The sequence below is a fragment of the Streptopelia decaocto genome (assembly GCF_964273445.1).
Source record: "Streptopelia decaocto genome assembly, chromosome: 5".
In the NCBI taxonomy this organism is placed as follows: domain Eukaryota; kingdom Metazoa; phylum Chordata; class Aves; order Columbiformes; family Columbidae; genus Streptopelia; species Streptopelia decaocto.
The window spans coordinates 54,239,051-54,261,804 of record NC_138659.1 but is presented as its reverse complement, the minus strand read 5'-3'; the positions used below and the strand labels follow the sequence as shown (position 1 = coordinate 54,261,804).

General features: G+C 36.5%; 1 protein-coding gene across 10 annotated transcripts in view; it reads left to right on the top strand.

Annotated features, from left to right (window-relative positions):
• MAPK8 (mitogen-activated protein kinase 8) overlaps positions 1 to 22,754 on the top strand; it is a 51,900-nt gene that overhangs the window by 18,702 nt on the left and 10,444 nt on the right. For 8 of the 10 annotated variants that reach the window (XM_082052603.1, XM_082052606.1, XM_082052607.1 and 5 more), the window contains exons 2-7: positions 6,370 to 6,536; positions 9,202 to 9,331; positions 10,620 to 10,678; positions 10,806 to 10,944; positions 15,713 to 15,878; positions 20,734 to 20,805. In XM_082052603.1, the coding sequence (XP_081908729.1) occupies positions 6,415 to 6,536; positions 9,202 to 9,331; positions 10,620 to 10,678; positions 10,806 to 10,944; positions 15,713 to 15,878; positions 20,734 to 20,805 (688 nt within the window). In that variant the 5' untranslated portion in view covers positions 6,370 to 6,414. Of the gene's footprint in view, positions 1 to 6,369; positions 6,537 to 9,201; positions 9,332 to 10,619; positions 10,679 to 10,805; positions 10,945 to 15,712; positions 15,879 to 20,313; positions 20,386 to 20,733; positions 20,806 to 22,719; positions 22,740 to 22,754 lie in introns of those variants that run through there. The other 2 variants (XM_082052611.1, XM_082052604.1) reach the window with 2 other exon arrangements.

Genomic DNA, 22,754 nt, shown 5'->3' with positions numbered 1-22,754 from the left:
AGACAAAGTGTGATATTAGTATTAAAATACAGCATTTTGTTATCCAGATATCTTTAAGTCAGCAAGTTTATACAGAACAGTCTTGTCAAAAAATGCTATGGTACACACCTTTCTTTAGACAAAAGTAAATGGCAGGTATTTGCATATTTGTAAACATTGCTATACGTGGTTTCTTTTGTTTTAAAATCTTACTGTCGTTTTAAATATGCTTATTTTAAAGCTGGGTGAAGAAATTTGGTCAATCTTCATTGTCAGTGTTATTCACTTGTGGAGTAGCAGGAGAATGGGGTGTCATTGAAGCATAGTTATAAATGTCTGTACTTCTTGAAGGTTATCCATAATATTTACTTTCATAGATATATGCTACTTATCTTCTTGAGGAGCTACAAGTTTGTTGTGTCCACGTTCATGCTTTCACATCTTAAACTTTATCAACCTCTGTAAAAGAAGTGATAAGAGGAAATTGTTGACCATCTTATGTCTCTTGCGGTTCTATTGAATTCTAGTTGCTTTTAGTGGAATCGGACCAAGACTTATGCACAGCCTTGTGGGTTCCCTAAGGGCCTCTTATTGTATGGATATAATGTTATTTCAATATCCAGCATTTTTGTTGTGCTTTCTCAGGTAAATACTATTTATGGCAATCCGGAAAATTAGTAAGTTAATATGCCAAACCACACCGTACTATCTTGGGGTTCAGTTTTGGAGTGTCCTTACGTTGAGTAATTGTGGGCTGCTGCTAAAAGGTTGCCATGTATTGAAACTTGCTTAGGCAAGGTATTTTCAAGGAAGAGCACAAGAGTTGATGTGTGAGAGGAAATTGCAATGTTCTGTGGGATCCCCTGCTGATAGTTGACAGCATTCTGGCAAGTTGACAGTTAATGGGACAAATGTATTATTAGTTTCCTCATTAATTATAGAAATCTGGAATCTACATCCTGCCTTTCTTCCCATATGTGCTTCTGCAAAATTCATAGAAAATGGAACAAAGTGTCAAATTTCAGGCAGACGAGTTTATCTGATATAGCTTAATCACGTTTTAATGAAAAACATTGCAGGCATACATTGTGTAAGAATCTTGAAAGTCTGCCAGTTTCTGAACTTAGACTTGATTTAATATTTAAGGCTTTTGGTGTTGTGGATCTTTGAAGCTAGACTTCAGAAGACTACTCAGCAGTAAATTAGTGGACAGGAAAAAATCCGGAATTGTAGAGTCATTTCGGGTGGAAGAGATCCTCAGGATCATTGAGTCCAACCATAACCTAACTCTAGCACTAAACCATGTCTCTAAGAACCTTGTCTAAATGTCTTTTAAAGACCTCCAGGGATGGTGACTCAACCTCTTCCCTGGGCAGCCTGTTCCAATGCCTGACAACCCTTTCCATGAAGAATTTTTTCCTAATATCCAATCTAAACCTCCCCTGGTGCAACTTGAGGCCATTTCCTCTTGTCTTATCACTTGCTACTCAGGAGAAGAGGTCAACACCCTTCATGCTGCAACCTCCTGTCAGGTAGTTGTAGACAGTGATAATGTCTCCTCTCAGCCTCCTTTTCTGCAGGCTAAACAGCCCCAGTTCCCTCAGCTGCTCCTCATAAGACTTATTTTGGACTGTGCTGACTGTCAGTACCCTGAGTACTGGTAAATGAGAATATTCTAATGCAAAGTAGATTATTTTTTCTTTTCTGCATTTTGTTCTACCAGGCATTACATTTATTAGTCTTTAAAAGATACAACATTAAATTTGGACTGGTGCACTAGAGCTGCTGTATGTGGATGTATATTGAAATACACAAACCCAGTGGTATCTATCCGAGTATTTGTTTTTCTTGTGTATTTTGATTGCATTTAATTATGCATTACATCCTGACTTGAAGTTTCTTAGGAATTCCTTAAACTTTTTATTTAGAAAGCAATCTCTTCCCTGAAATAGTGCCTTACTGAAAGTGCAGTTTGGTTTTGCTGTATGTAAGAGCAGAGCTATTTGTCTTTCTCACTTCCTTCTGTAAATAGTTCCTGCAAAAGCAATCTTTGCACTGCAAAACCCATCTCCCCGCTCTTGCTCTTTACTAATTTCCTGGGGCTTGGAAATATACCCAAATAGTGGTCTGGGAGACATTTGGGCGTCACAGTCTGCAAGGCTGGTGATTTGTGGGTCCAGGCAGTAGTGAGGTGTTTGAGGCATGGCCCAGGTAGATCAGATCTCTCACAGAATATCCACACCTATTATAAGAACATCTCTTATACGGAAGAGTTACTTAACAAGTTTCATGACTAAGAGGGAAGCATTGACTGAAACTTTCTTTTAATTTGGTTTGTAAAGAGTTAAATAGGTACACTGGCAATTAGAAGACTGAGTTTTTTCAACTGTCAGTAGAAGGATACAGTGCATTTTAGGCTGATCTGTATTATTCAGATGCAAAGTATGGTGTGTTTTTTATCGTTTTAAATAGTTCAGTAGCAGGGAAAGCCTTTTAAACTATAATCTGATAGCGCCTTTATAGAATGTTATTTTTTTTTTTCCTTTTATTTCTTTATCCTATACTAATTGGGTTTTTTGTTTGGCTTTGGGGTTTTTTAAATTTTAAGTTGTGTCGTGACTGACATCAGTTGGTGAATTTTTCAACAGGATGGAGGCACATTTAATTATATCTGTCTGTCACTGAATCATGTCCCTCAAACACTTAGCTCATTCTTTTTTAAGTAACCAATTATAATTAAACCATTGATGGCAGGAGTTTATAATTTGTATTCAATTAAGATAGGAATGTAACAATTATTGCGACTAAAGAGTCTAGCAGATATTTTTTTTTAGTTTTCTAACTGTAGCTCTCAAAATGCTCTGAATTGTGTCACAATGTATCTACAAAATTTTGCTGTAGGAATAAATGTTGGTATAGTTTCTCTTAAAAAAATTAAATAGCTACTTAAATAGATTTAAAATATTTTAATTTTAAAATTATTTTTTATTGTTAAAGTAGGTATTATAGATACTTCTTTTCGCTATATAGACAGTTCAATAAACAAAAACAACAACAAAACAAAACTCAAACTAAAATAATAAAACAAACGAACAAAACCAAACCAAAAACAACAACAAAAAAAAAAAAACAAAAAGAAAAACCCCACCCTTCGCCCGGTTTCAAGCCTGGAGAACAAAACCATCTAGTACTTATTCTGAGGCTTGAAAAAGCCTGGTTAGATGTATCTTCTGTAGATAAGTCCGGTTTTCTCCATGGGTGTGGAAAGGCAAGTGAGGGAGGAGGCAGTTCTTTGTGAAGGGTGTGCTTGCTGTTAATCATGCAGAGCAGAGGGTGGAAGTGGCAAATCCACTTTGTTGAAGATGGGGACACTCAGCCTCAAAAGAGTGGGATGGGTGGGGCTGGTGCCGGCTGTGTATTGTAGTCCTGACTGAAGCTGTCTATCAGCCAAAAACTCATGTACAGACAAAACTATCCTTTTTGCTTTCTCTCTCTCTTGGGCTAGAGGGTTGATTCCCCGTCATCTCTGGAGCTTGCGGGGGGAGACGCGCAGAGAGTGCAGGGGAACAGACCATGGGAGCGTGACATTCCTGGTACCCTCCTCTGGCTATGATACAGTCACTGCCTGAAGTGAGAGAATATCCATACCAAATCTTGTCACAAACTTCACTTTTTTTTTTTAGCACCAGCATAGCTGCTGTAATAGTTCAGAATGTGAGCTTGTCAATTATGAAGCTTAGACTTGGTGTACAGTTTGGTTTTTTTTTTTTCATTTATCTTTGGAGCAGAGAGGGTTAGACTAATGGGTTATAGGCAGTACCTATGTGACTGCAAAGCTAATATATTCAGAAAGAAAACTTTATTACAGAAAGATTACCTATGGAGATTTTTTTTTTTTACCTTGGTCAAAATAAGCAAGAATTTATTTTATATGATGCTTTATGCTAAAATGCTATGATTAATTATAAAATGGTTAGTAAATACAGGTTTCCCAGTACATATTGCTATCGCATCTTACAGTATTGAACATGTAACAACTCACAAAGCTTTAAAGCAATAAGATTTGCTATGCAATGATACCATGTATGCTATACACATAAAATCTGTTAATATCAAGGAATTATTTTCTGAGGGAATACCATCTCTCAAGATCCTTTCTTAAACTATGCTTGGTTTGTTTCAGCCTTTGATCCTGTGAAGTTTACCAAATTGAAAGAAAAATCAATTAAACACTAGTTTTTGGCTATTCAAAATATTGACCTTTAAAAGTGAAGGTGCCAACATTCATCTGAAAACCTTGGATGGAGAGGAGCAGGCCTTCCTGCACTTGTTTCTGAAGAATTATCCCAAGTGAAGTAATAAACTTTCATTATCTTGATGCTGATACCAAACAGCAGAGCTCTGTCTACTACACTGTTCTGGCTAATCCTACATTGTTCAATGTCATTACAGTTTTAGTGGATAAACTCAATAGTTGTTGTTTTGGTTTGGTTTGTTTTTTTTTCTCAGCTGATGATGAACAGATGTAAGATTGTGTAAATTATTGTTTTCATTCTTCGTTTTCTGATTTTCAAAAATTTGGCTAATTTCATACCTTCCACAGCAAATTTTTTCTCTCCTAATTCTGTGTCTGTTTGTTTGTTTTTGTTGGTTGGTTTGTTTTTTTGTCATTATGTATTCATTGGGCATCTTTATTCCAAAACTTTGAGTGAGTGCATCTCTGAAAAAAAGTGCTGAGAAAGAGGCAGAGTCCAAAGATGCAGTGATAAAAGCGAAGAAAGAGCTGGGGATGGTGTCATGTATTGCTAAGAAATTAGGCTTTTTGGCTCCTTCCAGTAAGCGCACCTCCACCCCATAGAGCTACCATTTACAGTCTGGATTCCCATTTTGTGTACAGTTTTTCTTGTGTAAGGCAACAGTTCTTGTCCAGTTGTGCTTTCCCTGTCAGCTGGAGAATGAAGCCTTCAGCAATACTGCTTATACATTGGTACAAGCTCATTTGGTATTTAGTTAAGTCTTTGTGACAGGGACTCTTTTTTTGACAGTATTTTGGAAAGGGCTTGTTTAATAGACTTTTCTTTTGAGATAAATGCTGATTAAGATTGTGCATTTTAAATTTATAATTTACTGAATAGTTAAAAATATGTCCTGTTTGGAACTTCAGAGTATTTTTTATTGCACCTACATAGCTTAAATGGTGCAGGTTATGCAGGTTAAGATTAGCTAGTTGAGAGTGGAATCTGGTCAGTTTATAGATTCTTAAATAAATTCTACTTTTACATTTGTGATTGTTATTATTATTTGTGGCCACATTTGCACTGTCTGCGTTTTCAAAGCTTGTTTAAAATTCAACAAATGTATAGCGTCATGGCATACAGAATCTAAGGATTTGTTTGGGCCTTTGAGTAATAATATGGGAAGATGTTCCTTAAGTTGGTGACAAAGGAAGACAGCATACTGTAGTTCCTGAAGAAATTAAGAAATTTCTTCTTCTAGTCAAGCAGGAGTTTGCATTGCTGGGTATCAATTGTATTGCAGCTACACACAAAACACCTGTAAAGAGAAAATTAAAAGTGCGCAGTTAACATCAAAGAAACAAGAAATGATACACTTAAAACCACTGTGCAGTTCTATTTTTTTCTCCTGTGGACATGTGCATTGAGATGTTGCCTTCCTTTTTTTGCAATATAAGGGTTTTTTTTTTGTTGTTGTGTGTGTTTGTTTGTTTGTTCATTTGTTTTTTTTTTTGTGTGTGTGCGTAATATACATCCTTTTTTCTTGCTCTTGGTCTTGTTTTCCCTGATGATTACTTTTTTTCATAGGAGCTAGTTATGTGACATCTCTGACAAAGCCTATTTCCCTTTTCTGTCCTAGACTGACTATATATATTTCCACATGAGTGACAGGTATTCCTGTTAGTTGTGACCAGGAGTATTTTGATCATTGCAGTGTCTGGAAGATGTTTTCGCACTGTTGTATTTACAGAGTCATGCAACAATTTAGGTTGGAAGGAAGCTCTGCAGAGTGTCTGGTCCAAATCTGTCTCTGTTGCTGCATGTGTGTGTGTGTGAAGGGCTGGCAGCACTCATCTCACGGCACTCTCTGGATGACATGTAGCTTCCTGCCTGTTTAATCTTCTGCCTAAGATTTTTGCTACTATTCACTTCTGCTTTTCTGTTATTTTTGCCCTTCTAGAATCCTATCTTAAGAACATTCCTAAAAATAAAACGTTTCAGACACGCCATCTTATTGCTACAGATGTTAAAAATAAATACATTTGCATATGGGACTTACTGGGGAAGTGTCTTCCATGTGTTATAGAGAATTTTGCCTTTGTCAGATTACATACAGTTGTAAAATCTTAGGTTTTAAAGTTTTGTTTCTTTACAGGCCAGAAGCAAAATCTGAATGAAGCAATCTAACTGAGTTGCCGCCATGAGCAGAAGCAAGCGTGACAACAATTTCTACAGTGTTGAAATTGGAGACTCTACTTTCACTGTATTGAAGCGGTATCAAAACTTAAAACCAATAGGATCAGGAGCACAAGGGATAGTGTGGTAAGGTTTCCTTAAAATTTAAATATGCTTTTATGTTCCCTTGATAGAATTTTCTGAGTCCTTTAACTGTTGTATGTTACTGAGTAGGAGTGTGGAGAACTACCTTTTATGTGCAAACCAGTAATAGCAATAGTTAGCCCTCAGCAAGGGCTGTTGCTGTTGATTTTTGACCTATGTCCTTTCCAGCTTCCGAACCGATGCCCTTCTATACACGTTCAGCCAGCTGTGCTGAGTCCCATAAATTAATGGCAGGGGGAAAACCTGGATAAAGAAACTAATCCTAATCCTAAGCCACACTGCTTACAGTGAAACAGAAGCCAGAAATACTCTGTATAATATTTGATGCTTGTAAATGCTTTTCTCGAAATGGTTTGTTAGGACTTTGGTTCACTTATAGTAGTTTCAAAATCTAACTAGTCCCTGATGCCAGTTAGTGAGCATTTGTGATGCTGGTTGTCACTGTAGTGTGTAAATACCTGGTGCGGTTTAGGAAAATATTACTTGACAATATAATTGAGTTGTGCTGTGTGGCCTGAAGAGTGTCTGATTGATTTAAGACTGGTGACCACTAGCTGCTTGTGGGCACTATTTCCTGTTCAGTGACATTACCTCAAAGATAAATGTTTGTTTAAGCTTCTTCAGACTTTTTTAAAGGTTCAGGAGAAGGATACAGGTGGCATAGGATCTTGGAGACTTTCAAGTTTGTTGAAACACTTAAGCTTCTAACCAGGGACATAAAAATACAAAAGAAACATCAAGGAAGGGAAAGATAGAGAAAACCACAATCTTCTCAAACACTTTTCCCTATAACCTCTTTACTATCTAATTGCTGTCTTGATCAGTGTTTAAAAAATGCGTGGTACGAGTGTGTTTCTGATTTGTATTTGTGTTTTAGCTGAGTTAATAAAATAGTGTGCTTAGTGCAAATTAAAACCTGAAGGCCAGTACTCTAGAGAATTGTTTCTGAAATGGTAGTTTATGGAATTAACATTATTTAGTCTGTAAGTAGCAGCAGCAGAAAAAGTCATCTGCATTTATTTGCATGTGTATTAATATAATGAGGACATAGACAGTTGTTTGACCCAAGTCTGTTTAGTTGCTACAGAAAGGCCTGCAAAAGCTTTAGATATTATCATTGTCCTTCTGGTTCCCAGACATACATTACTGCCTGTTTTCCAAATTTACTGCCGCTCCCTGAGCTGAGGTCCAAAAGCTTGACCATGCAATTACTCTAGTGTCATTCTGTAACTGCGACTAGTGGTAGTTGAAGCCTTTTTAGTAAAACTCCTCTGATTACCCTGAAGACCATAGTGTGTATGTAGTGAAATCTTGCCCATGTCTGGAGGAGATAGGGTGTAATTCTTGTGATTTGGGTTGGTGTTTGTGGTTTTGTTTGTTTGCTTGTTTTGAATGAAGCAATCAACAAACAAAAAACCTGATCCAACTTGATTTGGAGCAATATTAAGCAGATGGCTTAAAGGCTCAACCATATCTAATACTGAGACTCTGAGGCTACCATTATGTACTAGGGATGCAGAAGTTTAAATACTGGTACAGAATTCCCATGTTGGCAATCTTTCCTGGCCACTTCTCTGCCACTCTTTCGTGAGATATTCCTTATCTTGGGGGTAGGTGAGGGAAGTTCCAGATAGTGGAAAATGTAAACCAAAGAAAGTTACTGGTATATGTTGTCCCTGCCTTTTTTTTTTCTTTGATAGTCACTAGAGGTTTTGCTGATGTAAAAAAAAAAAAAAAAAGAAAAAACATTCAAGTCTACATACTATATAGACAACACACTTTTAAAAGTAGCTAGTTGGATTTAGTGGATGCTGACTGTATACTGGCAGATGTTGTTCATTAGGTTTGAGTACCATTCTTGATAAGAGAGAAGAAAACATCCTTTTCCCTGCTGAGGCTTTTTTAGTAACTGATAAATATTTCCTGAGTCTGCACAGTAATCAACTGTCGTGTTATGTCTTACAGGAAACAAAATGCATACCTCCCTGTCATGGAAATGTGATTCTTAGGGGAGTTTTCCCCAGTAACAGCCTTCATCAGTGAAACAGCCTGTGTCACTGAATCATATGACAATCTTGGCATTAGTCTGCAAACAAAATGTTTTTCTTCCTTTATTAAGTAAAGTCAGTGACATTTAAGATGTTGAGCCTTTCCTAGCTTCTTTTTGTTTGTTTGTTTTAGCTTGACACTGATGCTCTCAGTGTTCTGAGGTTATTAAGAAACTGCATAAGTGAAAGCTTGGGACCTTTGTATAATCTCTCTCCTTCTCCCTTTCAGTGTGAAGATTTTACATAAAACTGATGTGCTTTTTATGTTTGAAGTGTTTTGGATCCTTTTTTAGGTGATCTGTTCTTGAGTGCCAATGAATGCCAAGAGCTCAATATCTTTAGTAAGATATTTTAGGAAGCAGGGATATGCATTTTTTTGTGGAGATTGTCATGTGTTAGTACTATGAAGCTGAGAAACATTTCTGAAGTTTGAAGCACTCAGCATGTAAAAACAATTTGCTGTTTTACTCCCTAAAGATGAAAAGTACTGGAAGTTTGGTTTATCTGCAGACATGATAGAAGGTATCTGGAAAAGGTGGCAACTTCCACAACTTAAAGGACCGTGACACTGACATATAAAATGTTATTTTTAATTACAGTGCAGCTTATGACGCCATCCTTGAACGAAATGTTGCAATCAAGAAGTTAAGCCGACCATTTCAGAACCAAACCCACGCTAAAAGAGCCTACAGAGAGCTTGTTCTTATGAAGTGCGTTAATCACAAAAATGTAAGTGCAGTGTCTTGCTTTAAATGTGATAGAATTGCCTAGAAGGTTTTTCTTTGTAGAAGTCTTAAAAGTGATTTCAGAGAATGACATCCTCTGTAGATTATAGAGATCTTCTTTGCATGGCTATGTTTCCATAAGTACAGAAGGCTCTTTCAGAAGAGCTGTTATTGGCTCATTTTAATACCTACCCTATATTTAAATACTCAGGAAGGGAATCAGTGCTACATTGCTACATTTTTAGGCAGCTGGCAACTAAGAATACTGTGAGAAGTAAGTGCATCCTTGTTTTTGTTACTTCTGCTGTGCAAAGAGAAGGGAAAAAGGCTGTAATAGTTTGGTTTTTTTTACCATGAGGCATGAATGAGTTAGGAATCTGGTGTTATGACAACAGGAACTGCCTGATGCTTAAGAAACTGTGGAGTAGAACCAGATCACAGAAATGAGGAGAGAATAAGCGATAAATTTATCAGAGTTGGCCTATGGAAGGCCGGCGTTGGCCATTTTCTTCCTTCAGAGACAGCTGTGGGCTCTCTTCCTCTCTTCCCCTCTTAATCCCCCTTTAGGAAGATAAAATGCCCTCTGGCTGCTAGGGCCAGGGAGAGTCACAGAAGACTTACTCCATCTTTTAGCTACTTTGGAAAATCTTGTGTGTTTTCTAAAGCAGAGATGGTTAATATGTGGATTCTGTGAAGGAGGTTTTACCTAATAGCAAAATCTGTATGATGATAAACTATCGCAAGCCTGCCTGACTCTTGATGAGTAGTAGCTTGACCTGTTTCTGCACATCCCATCCATTCTTAACAACTTGGAAATATACTAAAGCAGCTCCAAGAATCTGTTTTTCTCTTTGGGTGGACTTGTTGTTTCAACTCTGTCAATGGCAACATGGTATCTCTTAGGTAGTATTTGTCATTTTTATGGTTTTTTTGTGTGTGTGGTTTTTTTTTTTTTTTTCTCATATGCAATAAAAATCTTACCAGCTCTCTTCAAACTGAAAGTAGGAGGCAGGGGAAGACTGACTAATTTCGTTAGGTTTTAAGCTTTGAATATCATCTTGTTAAGGCACAGAGTGTCTCTAGATTATGTGATTTGGGAGGAATAATACTCCTCTTAAAATCATTAGCATCTATTGCAGCATGTTAAGCCTGATTGAGCTGCTGAGCATCTTGAGCTTCAGTGTATACTGGGAAGCTCACATCAGAATATTGGGTATTGTTTTTGAAATGTTGACCTTGTGACTCTGCTATTGCTATAGTGTGGTTATACTTCCTCTTCCCATTTCCTACAGATAATCGGCCTGCTGAATGTGTTCACACCACAAAAATCCCTGGAAGAATTTCAAGACGTGTAAGTCTGATTTAAACTAAAGCTGAGAATTCATTTTAGAAGCATTCATGCAGAAAGATGAACAAGGGAAAGAATACAATAAAATGACAGTATTATCTGATTATTATTCTTTGTTTTGCTTCATAAGCTACATAGTGATGGAGCTCATGGATGCAAACCTCTGCCAAGTGATTCAGATGGAGCTAGATCACGAACGAATGTCCTATCTTCTTTATCAAATGCTGTGTGGTATCAAACATCTTCATTCAGCTGGAATTATACATAGGGTAAGTGGACATAAGTTTGTATATTTTGCATTGTACCTGACTTTGCCTTGAGTATTTGAAAGACAAAATTCAGAAATAGGAGCACAAATGGTGATCCATAGCCTGTCCCATAGGCAAAGAAGGAAAACTGAAAGGAAATAATCACACTTTTTCCACTGTAATTCTGGAATGAACCTTTTGAATGTTTGAGTGATTGGTTAATAATCTGCACAGAGTAATTAAAGCTTTTTACAGTGAGTTATATTACCTCTTCTAATTCTAGAAAACATTCTATTTTATTAGTGGTGGTAGGAAAGAATATCTGAAAGTGTCTCCGCCTTTTGTTATTTTGGTAACCAAACCTGAAATCCCATCTTTTGAAAGAACTGCCCGTTTTATTTCTGCTCTTTTACTAGCAGAGTAATGAATAGATACCTGAAGTCTTCAGATAGGCAGATGATGAAAAATACCTGCAAGTGGAACATATATACACCTGTGTGTCACAAAGCATTCTCTCAGACTGCCCACAGGCAAAACTGACTGCTGCTTTTTAAGTGGCAAGTGTGTGTGTTGTAATCCAGTCAAGAAATTCTGAATTTAAGGTTGCATGCTCAAGTTGAACATCTCATATATGTTTGTATGTAGTGTAAATATTGCTTGAGATTGTTTAGTTATAACTTTTCAAATGTAGTCTCTGCTATTTTGGGAAATCGTAAGCTTCTATTTCTATAGTGCTATGTTGTTCATTGTAATTTTTTAGAGACCTTTAAAAGTTTTCATTTCTGAAATGATGCAGAAATATAATTGGACTTATGTGTGATACTTTCAGTCATTACTGTGTAGTCTTCCTCATGGATGATGTACACAGCAACGTAAGTCACAAATGGCACCACAGGAAATTCTGTGTTAGGATGCTTGTCCAGTTCAGTACTCCACCTCATTGTGACCGGGGTGTTGAATGGCCACAAGCTGGATCTGGCCATGTGACACTCCCACCCAGTCACTCTGTTTTTCCCTGAAGGGAACTTGGATGGTTTGAGTAGACAATACAGTTTGAATGGTCAAACACTGCTTCTGTTTGCTCAGCTTCCTTTAGTACTTATCAGATTGGCAAGGCAGGGTAGGCAGAAGCAAGGCCTGCAGCCAGGCGTTGCACCCTGTGCTTCTTGGTCTGCATGTAGGCATTGAGAAAGGTCAGTGAGCTTCTTCCATTATTCTGGGAATGCTAGGCAAAACTAGGATACTTCACTTAACACAGTTGTGGCATTATTAATATATTGCATATGACTGATACTATGCAGCCCTTTGTGTCCTCTTTCCTGTCAAATTGAAATCATGTGTTTGTACATAGCTTCACATTTTCTGGTCTCTTCAGTATTTAGGTATGGAAGTTTAATGTGGGTTTTCCTAGGTCTTTTTTATTTTTGGAAAACTGCATATCGTATGGATGTGCTAGAGTAGATAATGTAAGAGTGTCTCTTTTGTGGATCTTGGGGCAGGCAGGAGGGAGCTTCTGAAACTTCACTTGCTTTATGGATGGTTTGTACTTGTATAAAGTGAGCATCAAAACACTGAAGAAGTCATGGATACATGTAAACCTTCATACATTTATAGAAATGAAGTAACTACTTAGGTAGTTGTTGGGCAGGAATAAAGACAGATTTGAGGATAGAATTCCTTCCTCTGTAAATATGGATGGTCTTTGAAATGCTTCATGTTGTGCAGTAAAATGAAGTACAGCAATAACCTATTCCAAAGAGGCTAAAGATACAATTGCTATGTAAATAGGAACATATGTATGCATGAATGCTTTTGAAAGACACGGGCAGATACATTTCACGTGCATGTCTTCATGGTAGATTTTCAGCTGACAGCTTCTTCTCAGACTTTGTCAGAAGATTAAGTATGTTCAGGCAAAACTGTATTTATTACGTACCTGCTGTGTGTGTTACACCTTTATACTTCTAGGTGTAAAGTATCAAAATCCTTTCTCTGTGGACAAGCTAAACCAAACCTCAGAAGACAAGGAGGGCATGCTTGAAAAGGAACATATTTCATATGGACCATGTGGCTCCAATTGTAACTCTTTATACCACTCTTCTGGGCTTTCACCTCCAGTGTCCTTATTGTCTAAAGCTAATTACTTTGTTTAAACTAATTACTCCTTAAACATAGTCTGCACAACTCTGGCTGCCAGGGGAACATTCTGGCTATGAATCTAGTGTACTACTTCAGTGTCTTCTAAATATTTTGCTTTTTTTGGTCTTGGTAGTTTCACATGTTTTAACTAGGTTCTTCATCTTCTAACACAGCTGTGGTAATTAATTTCAGCATCTCAGTAACTTTTTCAAAGCTTGCTGAATGACGGAAATTACAACAATCTGTATGTGTGCCTGTAGCACTGGATACTACCTGCCATAGAAATAAGTGATTTTCCTTTTTGTTTTTATAGCAACTTAGAGTCAGGGATCAAGGCAGAGATTAAACATAAAGAGTTTCAAACAGTTTCACCTAGAAGTTGTAGGAGGCAATACTTAGCTGCCATATTAGTGGATAAAGATTTGATCTTGGTAAAGATGGGACTGTAGTTTAGACCAACTTCAACAGATATTGGCAAATGAGCATTACTGCGTTCAAAACGTTTTGCAGAGACAGAGTTTCCAGCTAGTGTAGAAGTACACGTTCATTTACATTTTGCAATCTGAGGAGGATGAATGATCAGCGTTGCAGAGTTGTGCCTCACTGACTTGCTGAAGGACACAAAATATCTCATTAGTCTTGCATGGAGGCTCTGAAACATCATATTCTGTCTGATTTTGAGCACTTAACAAAGGTTCCTAATTATGGAAGCCCTTCACACAAATCCTTAGAAAGAGAAAAGACCATAGAAGCTATGAATTACCCATCAGAGATGTCTTTCTCTCCCTGTCTGGTTAATGGGGAGACAGCCAGGAATAATCTCTGATTTTTGGGCACTGACATTTTGCATTTTTAAGGTTAAGCATGATACTATCTGCTATAGGTTCTGGATATATTTATACAGCCTAATAAACTTAACCACTCTTATAGGAGCTTTTGAGTCCTTGTTTATTTAAAACGAAAGAAGTATTGTTTCTGCAGTAATTTCAATGCAGTATAAGACAACTCTCGCCTCAATCATTTTGAAGGACAGCTCTGTATGCCAAATTACAACATGTTCCTAGGCTTCATGACAACCACATGATATTCAGAAATTAAGGATGGACAGTACTCTGTAAGCTTTTGCTTTTTGTTCTCATAGTGATTTTTTCTCTTGCAAAGGGAAGATCTCATAACATTTTCAGTGCTAATCCTGCAGTTTTGGGGAGGATGAGTATAGTTAATATGATGACCATGCACCTGGGTTTCATCAGTGAACATCCTCCAAATAATAGAAGTGTGAAAAAATAAAGCTGCTAATAAGCAGGACAGTAGCAGAATATGAAACATGCATATTAAATAGCTGGAATGCCTTATGATACTTCAATTTATTTATGGTGTTTGAGAATCTTTTAAGGCGAAGTTGTCTGCAAAGTCTTTGTGAGGGTGCTTTGGAAGTGCGTATGTGAGTATGCAAGTGTGCAAGACTTTTAATTACTCATTAAAATTCTGTTGTTCTGGAACTCTTTTTTGTGGTTTCCTCTCTGTCTTTAGTGCAGCTTTCTTAGCTTTCTGAGGCATTTGTTGAAAACCATACAAGTACAAATGAAAACTACATATATCTTGCAGATAACCACTTTAAAATCTTTAAAAAACAGTGAAAGATCGGGCTACTTATCAAAGGCCTGCAGCTCAAATGATGGAGTCCTCTACCACATCTCAGGTTTTTCTCTCATTAATCTTAGCAGAGGGTAGGCAGAAAGAATCCAAGCTTTATCTATGTCAACCTGTGTGCTGTGAATGATTTTATCATAGCAAAGTTATTCTGAAGCTACTCTGTTTTGTAATATTTGCTCTGTGACATTCAGATGTGTGTAAGATCCTCCTGAGATAATGACCGAGTGTGCCTGTGTAGTGTATAAGTAAATATTGTATAGCCACTGTTGTCAATGTGGTTTTAGGGTTCAAGGGAAGAGAATACAGTTACCAAGTTTCTAAGATGATCTGAAGCTGTATCAGGGTGTTTTGCACTCTAATTTAATTATTGTGTTAATTTCTGGCAGTTTTTCAATGGTGCCCTTTTGGGTTTGGTCACCAAAATGAGTATAAAACCAAATTCTAAATGGGAAACTAAATCTGTGTGAGCATGGGAATTTATTTCCTGTTCAGGGAAACATCTGCATTGATTCAAAAGAGGTAATGCAGCCTTAACTAGCGAAAAAACCTTTTACTTTTTATATTCATGTTATAATTTTGATAATTCTTGTAACAAGATGATTATTGCATCAAATTATTTCAGCAATTGTTATGTTGCTTGTGTTCTGCATTGTAGTGATAACTGTTGTTCTAGTGAACAGTTTCTAGACCTTTCCTCAGAGCTAACATTTCTCACTAACCTCAGTTTATTTCAGACGTTGCTAACGTATCTTGTAACTCTGGTTGTATTTTCCTTCCTTAATTGCTATGTAAATCTACAAGCACAATAAGGGTATTAATTCTGTAGTCTGCTGAATGCACGTGAATTAATGCAAGGGGGAAAGAAACTGCAGTTATAGCAATAACCTAGTTGTATATGTGGCATTTGATGTTAGCAGTATTATCTTTTAAAAATGTGAACCACAGAGTACTTTTTGCTTGTCTTAGCAGTCATATATGATGTTTCTTTTTAAAGGATTTAAAGCCCAGTAATATAGTAGTAAAGTCAGACTGCACTTTGAAGATTCTTGACTTTGGACTGGCCAGAACTGCAGGAACTAGTTTTATGATGACGCCTTATGTAGTGACTCGTTACTACAGAGCACCAGAGGTCATCCTAGGGATGGGATACAAAGAAAACGGTCAGCAAATATAGTCTTTCTTTGGCATAGCTTTATTTTTTGTTTGGCACACCACATTTTACATGTTAATGTTTTTTTCTAGATGTAGAAATTTTATAAATTAGCCTTGTGACCAAAATGCAGATTCTGGATGCACCAATTTGCTTATTCAACTCAACCCATTAGAAATGTTTACATTTAATAGGAGAAGAAATTGAGGGCCTTGTTTGTTTAAAAATTTAAATAACTTACTTAGTAGTAGATTAAGTTCATCCAGGAAGAACTGGAAATATATTTTCTTAATACATGGTATGTACCTTGATATACCTTCATCTGACTTTATTCCTGATGAGGGTGTAAATTGTAATTCATCAGTAAATCTGTGTCCTAAATTTAATATTTAAATAACTATATTCACTATAGTCTTTCAGGATGCAGGGAACTAAAAGGCTACTGAGGAACAAACAAGCTAGAACTACCTGCTGTGGCATTACTTTTTATTAAACCCGACATGTCGCACTTAATTCTTCATTAATGTTGCTGAAGAAAAATTCACGTGTATACTTGAGACAAGAATGCAGAATACTGTTATGAAGCATCATAGATTCTTTGAGGTCCATGATGAATTTCAAGGAAATTTGCTTTGTCCTTCTGCTTGCATACATTTCCCTCCTCTTTATACTCGCTCTGTGGCCCTTCTTCTCTGAATATCTTCTACAAGAAAATAAGGAAAGGATGCAGCATTTGAGGGAAACACACAATCAAGTACGTTGCATCTTCTGAATGAAGGACCTTGTAGCCTTTAGGAAACCAAAGAAAGTAATACATCATTCCTGAAATTCTGCTGTAGCAGCCCTAATTCTGCTGCCATTTCATTGATCTGCTGTCACTGTGGTCACTTCAGCTCTCTTCGTGTTTCCACCGCAGGCAGGCGCAGTGCGCAGAGGTCACCACTTGCTGACCCTCTATTGATTAGTCCTCCAGTAAGGCCTGGGAGGTGCCCTGATGCTGGAGGCTTGGTTTGCTGTCTCCTGGTGATGTGAGACCCAGCTCAGCAGGTTACTGACACAGCTGGGGCTTGCTCTGCTTTTCAGGGTTCTGAACATAGTCTGCAAACTTCCCTGGCAACTGCATACCATTACAGCAAGGGACTCCAGGTTGTGTGTAAACCATAGCTGCTATGTGCATAGAGAGTTGCTTTTCTTGTCATTTATAAAAGCCAAAAATAAAAACTTCTGACAGTGTTGCCAATGAAAGAAGCCAACTCAAATGAATGAGGATAGATTTTTTTTGCAAGGCTGTGGTTTTTATTTCTGTTTGGATTGTTAGTGAGCATGGGAGGATATACGTTCCTTCAAATGGGCTCCACGGCTGGCTATTTGTCCTATAATTTAGAAGATAAGTTGAGTGGAATGAGTCTAGTTACTTTTTTAACTGCTAAAGTTTTGTAGAAAGCATATATTTAAGTTTGTATTTCTTTTTCCACTCCCAAGGCTTTACACTGGTCAGGTAAGAGACACTAGATACAAGAACCTAAAGCTGTAGTCCAAGTCATGTAGCTGCTTTACAGAAAGAATTGATGAAATGGAAGTAACAAGTTTTCTGACTTGGCTTGCCTAGTTTACCGTTTTCTCTTAAATATTAAGTAACTTTGAGTTGCAAGAGTATGAAACTTTCTTTCCACTAAAATGTTGCTGATTAGTGGAGTTAAATAGGTTGTGTTCTAGATCATCCTGTCATGCTAGTGACAATCCTGCTCCTTAAGCAAGTGTGAATTGTATCGTGCAGCAGAATATGAATAAAAATTTACTTTCCTATGAAAAACTGTCACATCTTTCCCCAAACCAAATACATGGTCATTCAGTTGAGAATGACACTTTTGGAGAATGTGAAAGGAAATCTGTTGGCTGAATCAGGAGACAATCTACATTTCCATATGCACTGTTGCCATTAAAAGTCTATTTAGATAAACTGTTACTTATTTGCTGCCTGATAAGTTCCTCCTTGTGGAGCTTCCCTGGCAGGGATACAGGTATGAATGATGTACTTACGATAGCAACCATGGGCAGTCCAGGATCCTCAACTGTTAGCATTGATGCCTGTTTTAGCCCTTTAAACCCATAGTTAAATTTAAAGTGAACTTATTAAATTTAGAGTTAAATATTGGAAATTGACAGCTAACTACTGGCTAACATTAATGTTTAGTCTAATTGAACAGGGTTATCTGGCAGCTTTATGCCATTTCAGTGCCCTGCTGAAATGATGTGGGAGGATTGTAATATATGTTTTGATGATTAAGATACATACTGCAGAGTAGTATTCTTTTGGTACTGTACTATGCACATATGAAATCTTTAATTGTTTAAAAACTAGCAAAGAACCCAGACAAACTGATGATAATTTTTATTTAGGTTTTGATACTGAAGGGGGTAAAGCACATTTGGTTATATTACATAAAGAAAACAGGCCTTGCCAACTCAAGAAATTCAGAACTGAATGACACAAAAACTGTGGATGCCTACCTTAATGTATTTAGATTATGTGCATAATTATAAGGAAGGAAGCACTGCAAAGTAAGGAAAGCCCCAAACCCTCTGAAACTGCTACTTTTAAATTTCCCAGTATGTACACTGGGTTTGAACTTCCTTTTCACTTAGAATTTTTTCTGTTAGAATTGGGGAAAATAGTAAGTTCATTCCAAACAAGGTTTTCAAGAATAAAATACACTCTGTAGGACAAGCAGTAGATCTTATTACAGATTTGAAAAATCCTTTTAAAGATCTGACTCAATCTTCATAAAAGTGTTCACAAGTCCAGTTCCCTATGTACTAGTTAGTCTTGCTTCATAAAAAAGTTAGAAACCTATAAATAGATGGGTTTTGTTTGTTTAAAGAAAGCAGCAAACCAAAAGACCCCAAACATAACAAGTTGTTTTGTAAAGTGACCAGAGGAATTGTTTCCAGTGTTTGTCATCACCTCTGAAGTAATTGGTCTTCTGAGGCATGAATATAAGTCATTGACTCATGTTCATTCTCTTCCCAGACTTCTCCATGCAATTATGGGCATCGTTTTTATCATGTTGGACACAAACTATTTACAGTAGATTTGAGTATATTTTGGTTTCTGATGGCAGGAGACTGTTTTGCAGGTGAAAAAGTCAACATTCAGAATTTTATTTAAAAGCCAAATGCAAAACCTGGCTTCAAACCATCAGATCTCTGAGACAAACATGTACTTTTCTTAAGTACTAGAAAAAACTTTTTGAAGAAAAGACACCACTTATCATGAAGAGTAGACAATAATTTTTTAAATGAACCAGGCCCTTAATTTTGACCTATTAAAATGTACAACTATGGTCTCTTATCATGATTTAGATACTATTTTAGAGGAACTTGTAAATAAGGGGGAAGGAGTATTTTCAATAAGAAGCAGCATTGTTTGCTTGACATCGTTGAGCTCCTTCAGAACTTTTAGATGTGATTTTTAGTAGACAATTGTTCTCATTTAAATTCATTTCTTATGTGTTTAACTGAAATTCCAGTGTCATGTTTGACATAGAAGTAATCATAATAATACAAATTCATTAATGTGACGTCAAGAAAATTTTTGCATACAGAGTTAACAGTATCTCTGAAACCAACTACAAAAGAAATTGGCATACCTGCAAAAAGTAAATTTGTAAGGAGTATATGTTCTAAGTGAATTATTTTAAGTTAATGTAGAAAATTTGTATTTCATACAAAAATGCTTTTGAGTTTTTCTTTTGTATAAGATGTTATTTCAGCATAACTGGAGAAATATTTTTAAATAATTTTAACTGAAAATCTTTTAGGAGCATACTAATATTGTCATTAACTGATCCTCTAAAATTCTAAGTGATCTTTTACTGATTGTGTTTGCTTTTTATTTAAAGGGAGAGAGAGATGCATGATAATCTGACTTTTAGGAAACACTTGATGGCAAATTTTAATTCCTATGTAATAACCAATTAATTCTTCTCCTAAAAGTATAAACTGTTTGGTTACACACTTTTTTTAGAGGTCAATTTACTTTGCTACTTTCAAAGTTATTCTTACGACTTCAATAGAATTATGTTCAAGAAATTAAGTTATCTTCAGTGCTCCAGTCTAGTCTATTGGCAGAGGTAGCATTGAAAGCCCCAGAGCTTGGTGAAGGGCTTTACTCTGCTTGATTCACGTGTATCTCTCTCTCTCTGCTTTAGCTCTTGCTCTAACACTATGTCAAACAAAAGGATGTTTTTCTGCCTTTTATTTGAGACAGTTAAAAGCGAAACCTTATAAACCGTGTATTTTAAAGTGTTTTCATTGATTAATATAAAGACTTGCTCTTCTTCCTGTGCTGTCTCTGCACTTTATAGGATGCAGTCATGTTATGCTTTTTTAATTTTAAATGACCGTTTGCTTTGCTTTTCCTTCTTTTTGTGCTACAAACATAGTGGATTTATGGTCTGTGGGGTGCATTATGGGCGAAATGGTTTGCCACAAAATCCTCTTTCCAGGAAGGGACTGTATCCTTGTGCTGCTGCAGCAGGTTGAATTAGTTAGGAAGTGATTAATCTTTTTATTGATGTTGTGTCATGAAAATGCATATTGTACAATTTTTTTTATTAGATGAACATGGACTTTTCTTGTGATACACTTAAAAAAATGTTAAGAACTTCATTTATATTCAGGCTGCACCTGGCAGTAGGACATAGTCTCTGCTGGTCCTGTAGTTAGCATACATTCACCTTCACTCATTTCCATTACACACGCTTTTTATAGTCACTTCATGTGTGTGTGTGCGTCCAGATATTTTTATTTACTTTATTTTAATAACTATCTTTTATGTTAATATCATTCCATTTTGTTTTCAGTTGACATTTGGTCAGTTGGGTGCATCATGGGAGAAATGATCAAAGGTGGTGTTTTATTTCCTGGTACAGATCGTATCCTTACCTTTGGCCTGGGATGTAGTTGTAAAAGGTCAAAAGATACTGTAGCAATATAGTTCCAGATTAAGGTGGTTCTAATTTTTAAAATACTGTTTTTAAACTGCCTTTTCAAAATACAACTTGTAAGCTCTTTGTTTTGGTTCCAGGAAGCTGCAAAAATTATACCATTTAAAGCAAAACCTCAACAGAGCGCTAGCATGTATGATTGTCTTTAGAGATTAATACTAAGCAAGATGAAAAAAATACCACTTGGGCAAACAGGCTTAGTTTTCCTTTTTCCTTTTTATTTTTTTTTCCTATTTTTTTATTTTTTTCTATTTAATATAGTGTCTAGCCATTGCTTTTGGATGTTGTCACATAAAATACAGGTTTATTTTGTTTAGGTGGTGTTTTACTGGTTCACATGCATTGATTTTTGCTTTGGAGATCATTTTTATGTAATAACTTACCAATCTCGTTTAGTATCCGAGCATGTTAGCAGTTATTATTATTTACATTTTATAGGAAATGCTTACAAAAAATGCCTAACTGGCTTCATTAGTTGCACTCTAAGAGTTTTGAATTTTTGTATGCAGAAGTTATCCTGCAAACAGTTCAGAAATATCTGGCACTTATCTTTTTCTGTTCTCTGAATGGCTTGGTGGTATCTGTATGGGTTGTTCTGTGAAAAATACTTCAGACGAGGGGTGTGCTATAAGCAAATACAGCTGAAACCTCTGGAACATAACAAAAATTCGTTAATCTCATTGGAGTTTGGCATCTTATTTGCTTTGCTAGTATTTCCACTACAGTTTTTTAGGTGACATCAGAAATCTTTCCTGCTTTTGTTGCAAGTAAACTGTTTAATAATTGATATAGTACCATTTAGGGGTAAAGATTTTGAGGCACAGTGAGGACATCCGGGGCATCCTTACTTTCACACAGCTTTGTCATAGTGTGAGTTGCACCATGCTTAGCTTTAGGCATCTGGTTTTCTAGCATGACTTTTCGGTTTACTATCAGTGTGATTTTTTTCAAGGCCTGTACTAAAGCACTGTAGAGATTTGAACAATCTTATATAAAGGTCTACTGTTAAGATTTAAGAACATAAGAGAGGGCCTGCTGCATTCAGCTGAAGGTTTAGGTAGCCCAGTGTCCAGTCTTTGACGGTAGCCAAAAAGAAAAAGTTGGGGAGAATGTATGAATGAGATAAGCATACATAAAATGTTACCTGAGTTGTCTCCCAGTATCTAACCGTCTGCAACTAGGAATTCCTGACCCTACATTGCTTATTTAATTCAGTAACACATATTAAATTCTTCTGCCATGAACTGGTCAATCTCCTCTTTAACTTGTCTAAATTTTCCAATTAAGACATTCCTTACACGTTGTTGAAACACTCGAACTTCTGTATTCGAGTCTGTTACAAAGTTGTTATTGACCTCTGTGGGCCAGGATTTCATCCTCTGTGTGCCCACTGGTGTTCAGCATTGCCTGTCATTAGTGAGAGGCTGGCAACATGGGAGGGTCCAAGACTGGGCTCAGGTATTAAAATGAGAACAAAGGACAAACCACCTACATAAGGTAATTTTCACAAGTGCCTTGGTGAAGTGTAGTAGCTTGACTTACTGTCAATATGTGTTCAATCAGGAAATGAGTTCTTCTCTAGAACCCAAACAATGCCTTTATTTAAATTTGTTTAATACATTTTGTGAGTATTTTAATTTTCACTGTTTCTCAGAAGTATGTCCTTTACTAATTAGTTATTATGTTGAGTAAAATTCATGTTGCCTTGACTACTGTGTGATAGTCTTACTTTGTTTCACTGTTTTCTCTAATAAGGTAGTCCTAACTAATGATGAGTGTGATATTTTATTATATAATAATTTTCTGTGTTTTCTCTCTGGTGGTTATTTCATGTGATTTTAGCATAAATTTCTAGCTGAAAATTAGACACTTTTTCT